Source organism: Ursus arctos, unplaced genomic scaffold (genome assembly GCF_023065955.2).
Source record: "Ursus arctos isolate Adak ecotype North America unplaced genomic scaffold, UrsArc2.0 scaffold_3, whole genome shotgun sequence".
Lineage (NCBI taxonomy): Eukaryota > Metazoa > Chordata > Mammalia > Carnivora > Ursidae > Ursus > Ursus arctos.
In genome coordinates this window covers 101279366-101293656 of record NW_026622985.1, presented here as the reverse complement: position 1 = coordinate 101293656, position 14291 = coordinate 101279366, and the positions used below count along the sequence as shown (strand labels likewise).

General features: G+C 57.4%; 1 protein-coding gene across 1 annotated transcript in view; it reads left to right on the top strand.

The window, feature by feature from the left end:
• Positions 1-14291, top strand: part of PTPRN2 (protein tyrosine phosphatase receptor type N2) — a 742666-nt gene that overhangs the window by 649665 nt on the left and 78710 nt on the right. Inside the window, exon 14 of the mRNA XM_057304523.1 lies at positions 4674-4868. Within this exon, the coding sequence (XP_057160506.1) occupies positions 4674-4868 (195 nt within the window). The remainder of the gene's footprint in view (positions 1-4673; positions 4869-14291) is intronic.

Sequence of the window (14291 nt, the reverse complement as noted above, 5' to 3'; positions counted from 1 at the left end):
GGTGAGACTTTTACATGCAAAGTGTAGTGTTGCCTAGAGGCCAGTGGAACTTTCTGTTCTGAGGGGAGGGCAGAGGCTCTCCCTCTCCCGGACAGCTCTGCTGAGAGCCTCACATCTGCATTGTGCAGGACCCTGTGCCTGACCCCGAGCCTGACCCCGAGGCTGACCCCGAGCCTGACCCTGTGCCAGACTCTGTGCCTGAGCCTGACCCTGAGCCTGACCCTGCACCTGACACTGTGCCTGACCCTGACCCTGAGCCTGAGCCTGACCTTGACCCTGTGCCTGAGCCTGACCCTGACCCTGTGCCTGAGCCTGACCCTGACCCTGTGCCTGAGCCTGACCCTGACCTTGCACCTGACCCTGGCCAGACCACAACTGAGTCAGGTTGTAGTCTGCATCTTGTCTTTTAAAAAGAAGTTCGATCGTCTTCAGGAAATTCTAATTTTAAAGTAACAGTACAGAGACTGGTCAGAATACAGAATTTTCGTTACTCCTTTACAAACCGTCATCAACCAAAAGCACTAACTGAAGGGACCTATGGTGGTTCGCTCAGGGAGGGCAGCAGGGCAGAGAGGAGGGTGCAGTTCCCACCTGTGGGGGCTCACGTCAGGGTCCCCCCCCGCCCCCTCAGAGGCACAGGGCCTGGCTTGTGTCCCCTCCTGGCGGGCGTTTCCGTGAGGAGCCTCTGGTTTTGTCCCAGACGGACGGACGGGCGCGGCCTTGCTGTGTCCGGCCTGGAGGGAGACCCCGGAGGCCGGGCCTCGCCCCCGCAGTCCGAGGCACCCTCCTCTCGTCGTGTGCTCACAGCTTGTGTTCGTGACATGTCCTGCAGCAGCCCTGCAGTGCGGGGCCAGCACACTGTTCCTTCCTGCGTCTCAGATCAGGGAGAGGAGGTGGGAGAAGGTGCGCGGTTTTCCCCCGGTCACAGGAGGGCTGCTCCGTCGTCCCCAGAGCTGAGCTCAGACCCCAGCCCAACAGCAGCTGCTGGAGCAAACCCCTGAGACGGGGGGCTGGTCCCGTGGGAACCTCAGTCCCGAGAGCTCGCACCTCAGCAACGGCCGACTGCAGGGGGGCACAAACGGCAGGTGAAATTCTCTGTGGACGCGAGGGAAGCCTGTGGGTGCAGGCAGGCTGTGAACGGCAGCGTCCCTCAGAGCCTCGACTACACAGAAAGCCACGGTGCTGACCGCACGGCCGGCCAGACAGACAGACCTCCTACCTCTCCGCCTTGTGCTCCCAGGAGAGCTGACCGCAGTCGGAGCACGGCGACGCCGGCAGGCACAGCGGGGGCTGGAAATGAGCCCCCACAGGGCCGTTTTCTCCCTCGCTCCTGCCACTGACTCCATCCACCTGGGCTTTAGCCCCTGCAGACCCCGCACGGCCTCTCACCACGCCTGGCGACCCCACCAGCAGATCTGCGGCGCCTCGTCCTGGAGGCCCCCACCCGCCAGCTCCCATCCCCGCCGAAACACCCAACAGATGTGGTCCGTGCTCTGGGCTGGGCCACGCGTGCGGGGAGGTCAGGGCCCTGCCGGTCCTACTCCACAGTCCTGCCGGGCAGCGGGGAAGGTTTGCATGCGTAGCCAGAGCTGAGCGAATTATTACTTGCTAACCACGGGCCAAATGGCGCTGAAGGTGAGTTCTGAGCACATGTGCTCACAGGAACCAGGAGCCTGGTTTCACAGATGGGGAAACGGGGACTTGGAGAGGCTAGGTGGTCTGCCCGAGTAGGTGCTGAGGCCAGGACCGGAATTAGGCACTGTCACTCAGGCACTGTGGACGGGGGAGTGATTTCCGGGAATCCAAGGAGAAGAGCCCAAGGCGAACGTGTTCCAGCGCGGGTCTCCTGAGCCCCGGTTTCCAGGTGGGACCTGCTGGGACAGCACTGAACACCCGGCTGTGCACGTCTCCCTGGCGCCCGGCCCCCTCCAGACCCTCGGAAAGCCCAGAACACCAGCCTGGCTGGCAACGGCGGAGAGCACAGCTGTGGGCGGCCGCCCACAGAGGCGGGGGCCTCACAGGCCCCAAATGCACAGGGACTTCAAAACCAAGAACCCACTAACCTGAACTTCCTGTCAGAAACCCATCATCACCCCTGCCTCAGACGCTCCTTGTCTCGGGCTCCTGTGTTCCCGGTGCAGAAATGGGGCAGCGGTCAGTCCAGAGTCCAGGTCCTGGGCGGGTGGAGCCTACCCTCACCGGCAGGTAAGGATGGGCTGGAAGAGGCCGTGGGCCCCCCTGACTCGGGAGTGCTGCAGCTCTGCCGGTGAGGGGCCCTCCCCAAGTGGTGCCCCTCTCTAGGCCACATCGGGGCGATGGTCACACTCTCGGGGGGCTGCTCTCAAACCAAGCTGCCCAGGAGGCTGGTGTGCCCTGTGTGGGATACAGGCTGGGGACCGTTTCTTCTTGGAACCTTCCTTCTGTTTTTAAGAATTTCGGTGTCTTAAAGAAAGACCTACAAGGAGCACCCGCGCTAAGTAACGCTGCAGAGCTCGGCCCCAGGTTGCGGCCCCATGGGGCCCTGCAGAGCGTCCACAGTCAGCCACTACGTCACCGGTCAAACGAGGAGGCCTGCATGGACGATCTGCTGTCTTCAGCTCCAAAATTCTCTGCTTTCTTTAGAAAAATACCTTTGAGCTCGCTGAGCCCCTGAGTTTGTCCTGGCTCAGAGAACTGTTTTAATTTTTACTGCACTGATATCTGCTGATGAGCGACCGAAAACTTTCCCCATAGCGGGCACCACATGGGCGTCCTTCAGCAACGAGACTGGTGCCTCCATTTTCCAAGTGGAAACGCTCAGGCTCGGAGACCTTGCGGGGGCCCGCCCACTAGAGATTGTGCGGTGAGCGAGGGCCCACCCTGAGCACTCACCCTCCGCCTGCAGAGAGAAGAGCGGGAATCCGGGGCTGGGGTCACCCTCCCGTCCCCCGCACAGTCGCGGGGCGGTCACCTAGCTGCTGTGACGTTTGCTTCTTAGTGGCTAAATCTCAACCATCCCGAACCGTCCTCCCCAAAGGCACTGCCTCCCGGAGGACACATTCTGGCTCCCCTGGCCGATGCTGGAGCTGGCTTTATGCTCTGGCTGGAGTTACTATTTGTTCTTGCAGCTGAGCTATGTGAGACCATAGCAGCTGGCGGAGAAACGACACTTGGTACGCTTTCTCCAGACTGAAGTCCCGTCCCACGTGCATCCAGGGGAAAGAAGTGGTTACTAGTACCACCTACCTGATTAGAATTGCCTGCTGTGTCTGGGGTTGGTTGGTTGGCTTGTTGTTTGTTTTTAAGATTCTGAGCAAGGCTGGCTAGGCTTTTTAAACAGACTTGGTGTCTGAGCACCATGCGTGAGCCGGCAAACCCCGAGGACGGTGGGGGGTCCAGCCGAGGTGTGCCTGGCTTCCTCCCTCTTCCCTTCCGCGGCCCGCACGGCGGCCCTTTGTGTGAAGTCCACCCTGCAGCCCTGCTCCCCGAGACCCACTGCTCTGGCGGGCGGAGGGGGTCCTCCGCGTACCTGTGCCGGGTGGTACGCGCCATCTGGCTCCAGGCGCCCGTGCCATGCATCCCAGGGGAGCTGCGCTGAGTGGGGTCTTTTCTCTACGGTGGCAGCTGCCTGAGGAAGGTCTTTAACGCCAAGGAGAAGGGCGGCCGGCGTGAAGGATAAGGAACGCGTGTAAGGGTTCCGGGGGCTTTAGCCAGCGCCCTGGGGTGCGTTGAGCTGGTGGGGGCAGTGGGGCACGGCCTCCCCTGGGCGCCACCCCCAGCGAGGGGAGGAGCGCGCGGGAGCTGTGCAGCTCTCCAGCATCTTTCCCCGTGAATGCATTTTTAATTCCTCTCGGGCTCAGATTCTCTTGCAGAGTTTTTCTTGATATCATTTTATTTTGGTGGCTCAAGTTACAGTGATCATTTCAGGGGGCAAAAGGCTGGAATTCATCTGCTCAGGACGCAGGTATTTTGCTAGTGAGAAGTTGGGGGGGTCCCGGCCGACTCTCCAGTGACAGCCAGGAGCTAGCGTGCGGCCCCACCAGGCTCCCTTGCTTCTGAGCCCGCCCCCACCTGCGTGTTCAAACTCCGCCCTGCGTGGGGTCGGCCAGGACCCTGTAGGGGCCTGACAGCAGCTCCGTTCGGCCGTCATCCCGAGGTTTTCCTTTAAATCTGGAGACTTTCTCTTTGGGGGTCTAGGCAGAGAAGCAAACCCTTTTCCATTAAACCACATACTTTCCTTTTTACATGTGATTTTATCTGTGCTCTCTCTCGTGAGCTCTCATCAGTTTGGGTGTTGTTTGGGGGGAAAAGGGAAGAACCAAAAAGAGGTGGTTGTTTTTTTCCTGAACACCTGAGCATGGTGGCAATTCCCATCTCTCCCACCGTGACCGGTGTTCTGAACAGGAAGGAAAGACGGCCAGCTCAGCCCACATGCTGCGTTATTCCAAGACAGTCCAGTGTCAGCACACAGTGGGTCCAGTGCCCTTTTCTCTGAATCTGCGTGTTGTGCATATATGTATACATGCATGTATGCACGTGTGTACCCGTGTGTGTGTGATATCTGTGTGTGTGCGCGTGCAAACATGGCCACAAGGCAGACCCCGGTCTGCCCCTCGGCTCTCGGGTCGGGCGGGGCTGGGGGGCGAGGCCACAGGCCGTGGGGGCAGCACTAACCTGCCCTCGCTCTCCCCCAGGAGCTGTGCCGGCAACGCATGGCCGTGCGCACGTCGGACCGCCCGGAGGCCCCGCACGCGTCCCGCATCAACAGCGTCTCATCCCAGTTCAGCGACGGGCCGATGCCAAGCCCGTCTGCACGGAGCAGCACATCGTCCTGGTCTGAGGAGCCCGTGCAGTCCAACATGGACATCTCCACCGGCCACATGGTCCTGGTAAGGCCCCTGGTATTCTCCATCGGGAATCGCAGTTCACACCGTCTGTGGGAAGGGAGCAAGAGCGGGAGGGGAGGGGGGAGCTCACGACGCCCCTCCCGCCCACACACTTGTCCCCTGGGTTCCCGCCACACACCCAGCCTGTCAGAAGTGCCAGCAACAACGTGCCGGCCACCAAGGCTGACCTGGTCAGGCAGCTGACGGCAGGATGAAAGCCCAGAGTGTCAGGGCCCCTCTGACTCCGTCCTGCCGGTGTGAGTGAGGTGAGCATATGCACCCCCCCACACACACGCACATCTGATCGCGCGTGGGATTCTGCCCTGGACATTCTGGTTTCAGTGGTGGAATGTGCATCTGTGAGTGCCTACTGTGTGCACTGCTGTCGTTCAGCCTCTGACCAAGAAGCAGGCGTGGCGTCGTCCCCCCGCTGCGGGTCAGCAGGCGTGGTTTGGGGGGACGGACGTCCCTCACTTGCTGCTTCTACTTAGCGGTGACTGGGGGCAGGGTGCCGGCTCAGAGCCCTTCTGGGGGGACCCTGGTGTAGACACTTCCTCCCGCCTGTCCGGCTCCCTGTCCTGTCTTTCCCCAAACCCAGTGTCCTCCTCGGAGGGCCGTGCGTGGAGAGCTGGTGCACTGCCCCGCGATGCGTGCTTGAAGTCTGACTTCTACTAAGAGAGAGGCATTCATAATTCCGCCCTTTCTACTGGCTGTCCCCTGAAGGCAGGAGACACGCCACTCCTAGATCAGGCCACACGCGTCTACTGTTTCGTGCTCGCAAAGCTAAAGCAGCAGGCCCTTCGGTCGCCGTGACTCTCCTCCTGGAGACAGAGTGTTCGGGGGTGGCAGACAGAGCCCCGTCTCGCGGCTCCGTGACACGGCGGCAACTCCCAGATCAGGCAGACGGTCTTCACCATCCAGGCTGTGTTCCAAGCGTCAATGTGGGCTGGACCCCAGAAGTGGTTTCTCTGGTCTTTGAACATTTATTTTCTGCGGAAAGTTTCCTTATATGTTTATTTACTGACAATATAAGCTGGTGAAATTGGAGCACAGCCAGCCAACGGCTTAGTCCACTTAGGCAGCCACAACGAACCCCGGCAAACTGGGCGGCTCTAACAGCAGAAACCTGTTCCCTATAGTCCCGGAGGCCGGAAGCCCAACACCAAGGGGCTGACGCGTGGGTATCTGGTGAGGCCCCTTCCCTGTTGCGAGCTTGCGCCTTCTCTCCACATCCACGTCCACCTGCCTGTTCCCACATTCCCACGCCACGGCCGCCAGAGAATTCCTTCTCGGGTCCCTGCCGCGGCCTCTGCTCTCAGGTCCTGACCCTGCGGTGAGGTGTGACCGCAGAAACACGGTCTGTGCCCAGTCGGCCTGCGTGTGGGGGGAGCTGTGAGCCCTTTCTGCTCGTGCAGGAGTCCTGACTCTCTGTCCTCTGACCCCACGTGCCAGACGGGCTCAGGAGCTCTGTCCACCCCGCGCTTATCTTCCTCCCAAGCACTTCCGCTCCAGAGGCCTGGAGCCATGTGGCGTAAGCAAACCATTCGGCATTTTTACACAAATTCTCAGCCACTAAATGACTCGCTTTCAGGCCCTGACAACAGTCCATCCTCACGGGGAAGGCCACGGACACACTGTGGTTAGAGCGGAGCCACGGTCAGCAGGAAGTGGCACTCCCATTACTGGTTCACGGAGGGCCCTCCCCATCCCCAGCACAGCCCATAGAAACCCACGTGTGTCACAACCTCAGAACGTGCCGGAATGCCTGACCTTCTAACTCATTAAGGCGACAAGGAAGATAATTCATGGGTGATCACTCAGCCCGAGCCTCTGTGCGGGACCCTCCGTGTTTACCAGACAGCTGCATGACGATCTTCCTGAACTGCGTGCTAGGGAGTCGGAGACCATCAGCTAAATTGCGTGAGGTCCAGGCAAATCCCAGGAACCTGAAGCTCTACGGGTGTCATGCAGACGCGACATCTTAACTTACGGGGTGATGCAGTCCACGGCAAGGCTGTTCACCTCTGGACAAGGTGGAAGCAAGGAGCACCCCAAAAGTCGGAAGGGACTTGGCTGAGTCCCCCGGAAAACATATTCGCCACTAAAGCCTGGGCCGGGGTGCAAGATGGGAATGCTGTCTTCAGCAAAGCATGGAGAGCGTGTTTGAAGCAATCAGTGGCATGGGAAGCTAAAAAGCCAAATATGGACCCGACACGCCGGACCACTGTCAGGAGTGGCTGACCTAGGGTTGGCGCTGACCTAGACCCTGGGGGCTGACCTAGAACCTGGGGGTGGGGCCAACCTGGAACCTAGGGGCTGACCTAGTACCTGGGGGTAGTTAGACTTAGAACCGGGGGGGGTGGGGCTGACCTAGAACCTGGGAACTGACCTAGAACCTGGGGAAGGACTGACCTACAACCTGGGGGAGGGCTGACCTAGAACCTGGGGACTGACCTAGAACCTGGGGGAGGGCTGACCTAGTACCTGGGGGGCCGGTTGACCTAGAACCTGGGGACTGACCTAGTACCTGGGGGAGGGCTGACCTACAACCTGGGGGAGGGCTGACCTAGTACCTGGGGGGCCGGTTGACCTAGAACCTGGGGGAGGGCTGACCTAGTACCTGGGGGGCCGGTTGACCTAGAACCTGGGGACTGACCTAGTACCTGGGGGAGGGCTGATCTACAACCTGGGGACTGACCTAGAACCTGGGGGAGGGCTGACCTACAACCTGGGGGCTGACCTACAACCTGGGGGCAGAGCTGACCCAGAGTGGAGCTGACCTAGGGCCAGGCTCACATGGGGAAGGAGCCCTCAGACCCCTGGCTCTCTGGGTCTGGTCACTCTCTGCTGTAGAATCCTGGGCTACCTGTGCAGGGCTCTGTGATCTCCTGCCTGGGAGCTGTAGCAATAGAATTCTAGAAATAAACGCTCCACCCAGCGAGTGACAGGACCCTCAGAGGGGAAACAGGTGGCCTGGGGCTTTGCATGGAAGAATGGAGATCAAGGGAGACAGGGGTTTGGGGGGGGTCGCAGGCCACTGCTCCGTGGTGACAGCACTGATGACACTAGCCTGCTCATTCCTGGGGATGAGGCTGAGCCCCACGTGTCTGAGGGGAGGGACTAATACCCCTGACCAAGGGGTCTGGGGTGGGTGGACGACCTGCCGAGAGGTGAGTCAAGGGAGCACGTGTTGACCAAGGCCTGGGGACAGCACGGATTGAGGACGTGAGAGGAGGAGCTAGGGCAAGGAACCGCAAAGGAATTCTCTGGCCCCTCCCAGGAGCTGGTCTTCCTGTGCAGACCTAGGACATTACAGCCGCCCTGCGGGGGCACCGAGGGATCCGCTTGAGAACAGGGTCTGGGAGGCCAGGTTCATGGACCCCACCCTTCAGTGAGCAGGGGGGGGGCAGTGGATCTGGGTCGGACATGGTCCTGGAGCTGTGGGGAGCGCAGGGCTGGGTGGGGAGTGGGGACGCCGTGCGTTTGCAGGAGGCATGGGACAGCTGGGAGCCAGGCCGCGAGGAAGGAAGCACCTGCATCAGTAAAGTGATGCTTGCAAGGGAGTGTGGCAGGAATGAATCAGGGCTAAGTGCAGAGCTCTGAGAAACACAGACCTGTGAAGCGACCTTATGAGACTGTTAGAAACACCGTGGTGTCTTGAGTATGTGAGGGGGAATGCAGTGGGTAAGGTCAAGATTCACGTTCGAATTTAGTTTTTTAAGAGGTCTGTTTCCACACCACATTGTCCTCAGAAGTTGAGCATGGCCGCTTTGTAGATGCCGAGAGTAGGCTGCTGTCCTGAGAGTTACTGATGTCCAGGAGCCCGCCGTGAAGCAGGTGTGAGAGCGCGTGCAGACGGAGCAGCCGTGAGGGGCCGTGAGGAGCCGTGAGGAGCCGCGAGGGCGCGTCTCGCCATCCACAGCACTCCCCTTCACTTCTCTCCAGATTTCAGGGAGCGGGGATATTGGGGGAAGGTTGGCTTAATGCTGTCTCCGGTAGGAGACATAGGAATAGAGAACATAATTAAGGAAATTAGAGGAATAGAGAACATAATTCAAGAAAACGGTGCTGAATAGTCTCTTAAAAATACACCTTCGTCCATGTTGAAGGTAAGGACTGTGACCCTTGCGTCCCCTTTGTTCTTGGAGACGATAAGGCAGGAGTGAGCATCACTGACCGTTTGTGTAATGGCCACCATCTAGAAGCCACGCAGTGGGAGCTGACGTGTGCCCGTTTCACAGACGAAGACCACAGGACCGAGTGCTGATACGTGCAAATGAGCCTGCCGACACAGGGAAGAAGGACGAAAGGCCTCACGTCGTCGGGAACAGAGGGAACGGGCCGCAGCAGGTTTGGTGACCGCGGGCTACGGAAGGCCTACAAGGGGTGGAGAACATCGTGTCCTGCGTGGGAGTGGCTCAGGTGCTGGCAGAACCCGCCGCGCCCACCTCGCCACCAGCACCCGCCTCCTGCGCGCCCCGCCTTCGTCCCGGAGCCTCGCCTTCCGACGTGTGTGCTTCGAGGGGTAGCTCCGCTGACCGTTCCCATCCCGCCAGCCTCCTTGGCTTAACGCTCCTTCGTATTACGGGTGGCACAAGTCACGCTCACCTGGGAAGGCTGGCTGGAGAGGCTCGGACGCTGGCTGGAGGAGCGGGGGCCCGCGGGGCTGCCGGCGCGGCCTTGGGCACCTTCGTCCTTAAAACCGGTACGTGACAGTCTTTCTAAAAGGAGCCGTTCTGTGGCTCCCCTTCCCTGGCCCTGCTCTCTGAGGCCTGAGCGAGCGCCCACAGCAACCTCGCAGCCTTTCGCACGGTGAGGGGACCAGCCCTTCCCCCAGAGCTAAAACTACTGTAGGTTTTTTGTGACAAATAACTAGCAGCTGCTCAGAACCGAACACCGTCCTTCACCTGACGTGGTGTCTGAGAGGTGGCTCCGTGGGACCGTACGTGACTCAACGCTGCCCGTGGTAGCGGACCCATGTCTTTCTGCTATTCCATGTACAGTAATTTATTTATTTTATACTGCTAAGGGTGATTGAGGCAATTTTCAAATTTTGCCACTTCAAACAAACAGCACATGTGAAAATAATTGTCGGCTAAATTTCTAGAAGACCCTAGGTCATCGAGGATGCCTTTCATTTATTTTGAGAGGAATTGGCAAACTTCCTGCCAGAATGTTTGACAAGTTGACACTCCCACCATCTATGTAGAAAATGATGCCTGTGTCCCCAGACCCTCCCCGGCCTTGGGTACTGGCCACCCTCCATCTTTGCCACTGGTTTGTGGAAAATGCTATTTTAAAGCAGTTTTAATTTACATTTCTCTCATTGTGCATAAGATTGAGCAAGTTTTCCTACATTTGGGAGCTATTTATCGTTCCTTCCAAGAATGGCCTCGCAAGTGTCCCTCAAGGGCTGCAGGGCCCCGGCTTCTGAAGTCTGCCGACTACAAGTTCTGCACATTTACACAGCGTGAGCCACGGACGCCAGCAAGTGTGTACCACCCTCGGCAGCGTAGGGAGACCGAGTCACTCTTGTCTCTTCTGTGTGTGGCCGATGAGTCCCCCGTGAGAGGCACCGCTGTTGACTGGTCTGGGTAAAGTCTCAGGAAGAACCACAAAGAAGAACCTTCTGAAAGTCACCCCGGGACCGAGATCGGCGCCAGCAAGTTGGAAACAGGCGGTCTCCGTGCCTCCGGACGTGTGCTTCCTGTGTGCGGGAATGGCGCACCAGTGTTGTGAGCCGGGCAAGGGGCGTCGTTTCAGGGTCTAAAAATAACTTGCCCAGTAACATCGGTGAGAAGAGTGCCCCTGAGAGGCACGAGGGCCTGGCTGCTGTGGAGTCTTTGACCTCAGAGGACCTGTCCTGGGGGCCGAAACAGCAGAGATGTACTTCCTCACGTCCTGGACGCTGGAGGTCTAAGACCCAGGCGTGGGCAGGGCCAGTTCCTCCCGGGGCTGCTCTCCATGGCATATGGATGGCCGTCTTCTCCCCGTGTCCTCACATGGTCATCCCTCTGTGCGTATCTGTGTCCTGATCTTCTCCTCTTATCAGGACACCGTCACATAGTCAGGGCCCATCCTCATGACCTCATTTTCCCTTCACTACCTCCTCGAGACGCCCTCTGCAGATAGTTACGCCCAGAGTCCTGGGGGCAGGGGCTTCCATGCAGGAAGGAGGCGACTCAAGAGCCCATGACAAGTGCTGGTGCTGGAACAACCCGTGTCTTCTGCAGCTTGAAGCAGGTGACAGGTCCCGGTCTTTCCCTTCGCCATCCTGTGCCCCGTGTGCTGCAGGGGCTGCGCGGTCAAGAATACTGCCCGTGCCGGGCTCTGAGAGCTGTGCCAGGACCAGAAGGAGAGGCTGCCACACCATTCACGGCTCCTCCTCCTTCCAGGCACAGCTCACGTCTCCCTTCCCAAGCCGAGCCTGCGGCCCGTCGCTGTTGCTCTGGGAGAAGGCAGCTCAGCAGGAGGCTCCCGGGGAAGGGAAGTAGCCAGGGAGTGTTAACACAGTTAAGGAACAGCATGTGGCAGGCCTGACATCAAGCCTGACCGGTTTGCGCCCAAAAACTGGGCCCTGGGGGCAGGTGCTCAGCCTGGGAGGGGCAGGTCAGGAGCACCTGCTCCGTGAAGGGGTCGCAGGGAGGGGGCGTGACTCAGCCCGATGTTCCAGGTGCTGAGCCCCATGGCCAGGTGCTCGGCTTCAGGGAGATCACCTGATCACCTGCACCTCCTCCCGAGGTTCCCTCGCCGGTGGGATGGGGATGGGTGGACGACGGTGCACTGCCCCCGCCCCACGGCCGGCTGCTGAGGCACCCGGAGGCTCCTTTGGCAGCTGGGACATTGGCAACTCTCATTAGCTTGGTTTTGACACAAGGCAAAGAGTGTCATTTCTGTAGTTCAGTCTTTATTGGGAGGCATGGATTCTTTGTTATATTTTTGATGAGGGGGTGTGATTTGCCGTGTTGTTTTTAAAAACCTGCTGTCCTGTTTAAAATGCTAGGATGAGGCTAGAATGCTTCCCTGCTTATTAGACCTTCTCGTAGTAAGTAAATTGGGTAAAGCCGAGAAAGTAAAGTCAGGTGTCTAATCATATTTTTTTAATTGAATTAAAAAATCAAACACAAAATTTGGTAGTTAGTAGGTCTATGAGTTAATGTTTATGAGGGGAAGAAATTGAAATCAACGACCAAAACAGGTCATGGAGCTGGTTCATTCACATACATGTGAACAGGAAATAGTTTCTGAATGCCCAGCGCTCTACTGGGGCTTCCTTCAAAACCAGCCGGACAGGATGAGCCAAGAAGAGATGCATGTCCGTCTGGCCTACTCAGTGACCCCTAGACCTCCCAGATTTGCAGACAGTGCTCGGAAGAATGGATGGCAGCAGGAGTATTCCATGCCCAGGATGGAGCGATATGATCATGTAGGTACAAGTTACTGTGAAAAATTAACACTATCTAAAAAGTAGTTTTTGGAATTGCATCAAGCCTGTGGTTCCACAAGTAATCCACAAACAAGCACCCGCCGAGTTTGCTCATCTTTGTGCCCTTAGCATTGAGCGCAGCTCTTGGACAGAGCGGGTGTTGGATAAAAATCGTCTGGGTGCCCAAGTGCAGCCAATGATTAGTGTTTTGCCCCTGAGAAGTTTATAGTCTACCTGAAGTGAAGAGGGGTGAACATCTAGAAAACCCTGGACACAGCCAAATGCCAAATCGTGCTCTTTTACTGGAAGACTTCTTCATTCTTTATGAAGGAGGGGAGCTGGCCCTGAGGGGTACTGAGCGCAGTCTTAGTCAAGGAGGAGAGGGTGTTTGGGGTGGGCAGGAGATGGAGCGGGCAACAGCACAGCTCCTCGGAGCCCTGAGTCAGTCCCCAGGACTGGAGTCTATGGAGGACGAGATAGGAAGTCAGCGTGTAAACCTGGACCACATACCAGCCAGACTGAGCACCTGAGCGTGAGCTTATGCTTGATCCCTGCATGACTGCCATGGTTTCTTGAAAACAGGAAAAGCGACATTCTCTTGTTCATTAGCGAGAAGGTGAGAGCCTCTATGACAAACAAGCCGGGGACCGACAGGGTCAAGACCGCTGTTCTCTGATGTGTTTTCTGAAAATGTTCTTAGTTAATCCTCACACTTGCATAGTAGATCAGCCAACGGTCAAGGTCTAGGTAACGTTTTCCCATTCCTTAAAAAATCCTGTTGTCTTCGATGCTGTAGCTGTTGAGAAGATTGCTTGTGACTGGCTCAGTGTCTGCCTTCACGGGTCTTCCCACTTTCCTCCTGGATCCTACACCCTGGTTGTTCCAGGATCTTCCTGGGCCCAGTCTGGGTGCGGACCTACTTTATTGTTACTTTTGTTCCAGCTTTACTGTGTTCCCCTGTTGGAGAAGCCCCGTTTTGCACTGGTCCTCAGAAATGACAAACCACTCACCACTGACGTGTGAACATCTGTGCTCTCTGGTCTCGTGGAAGCATCCAGGGCATGTGTGCTCCCGTGGCCCTCACATCTCTTCCACGTGTCTTCCACGCATGCTCTTAGTTGTCCCTCCACCCTGCACTCCAGGGCACTCCCTTGGGTCTGCTGTCCACTTTGCATTGTTTCTCTTCAATAGCATCTAAACCATATGCAACCACCCGTCGCACTGATAATTGCAAGGAACACCTTTTCCATCTGTGGTTGATCTCTTCATTCTTTTCTGAGTCTGCCTGCCTTACTGTTCTCCTACCTTCAGTCCCCACTGCAATATCTTCAGTCACTGTAAGTGTGTTATTTGGTTGTTTCTGTCTAATGCTTCTGTCGTTTAGGATCTTCTGAATCCTATCCTGCTCTTCAGGTGTTTGCTGAGCTGCTCAGGGGAGTTTGTTGTCTGCTGGGTCCTGTAACTTCCATCTTTCAGAATTCTGTGAGACCATGTTGAGGGTGTTTAACTCGAGAGAGGTTCTGGGATCACTTTGCCAGACACTCTAGGCTCCCATTAAACCGGGACCATCTTTATATCAGTTCCACACCTAGAGATTTTCAGACCACCTACATACTGTAAATTTGAGCCTCAGTCCAGAAGAGTCCTGTGGTCCAAAAGCCTTCCCGTTCTGAATCCATGTAGAAACGGACATGCTTTCTTGTGGCCTGAGCAAGCCCTTTCTTGGGGAACGGGGTCTTCCCAGGGTCCTGGTGTGGGGGGCGGCTCCCACATCCACCTCCTTACCTTCCATCTGACAGGGTTGCCCCCAAGACCTCACATGGACAGCAAAAGCCACGACCCTGGGTTTAAGGTGCAGGAAATTGTACACCCTGCCCTCTCCCAAGGGCTCGAGTGCCTCCGGGTCATGAATTAACCACTGCACTCTCCTCTTCATTCTGGATTTCTGAGGATTTCCATGCATCTTACAAAAAGCTGACTGTGACATTTATCCAGCATTT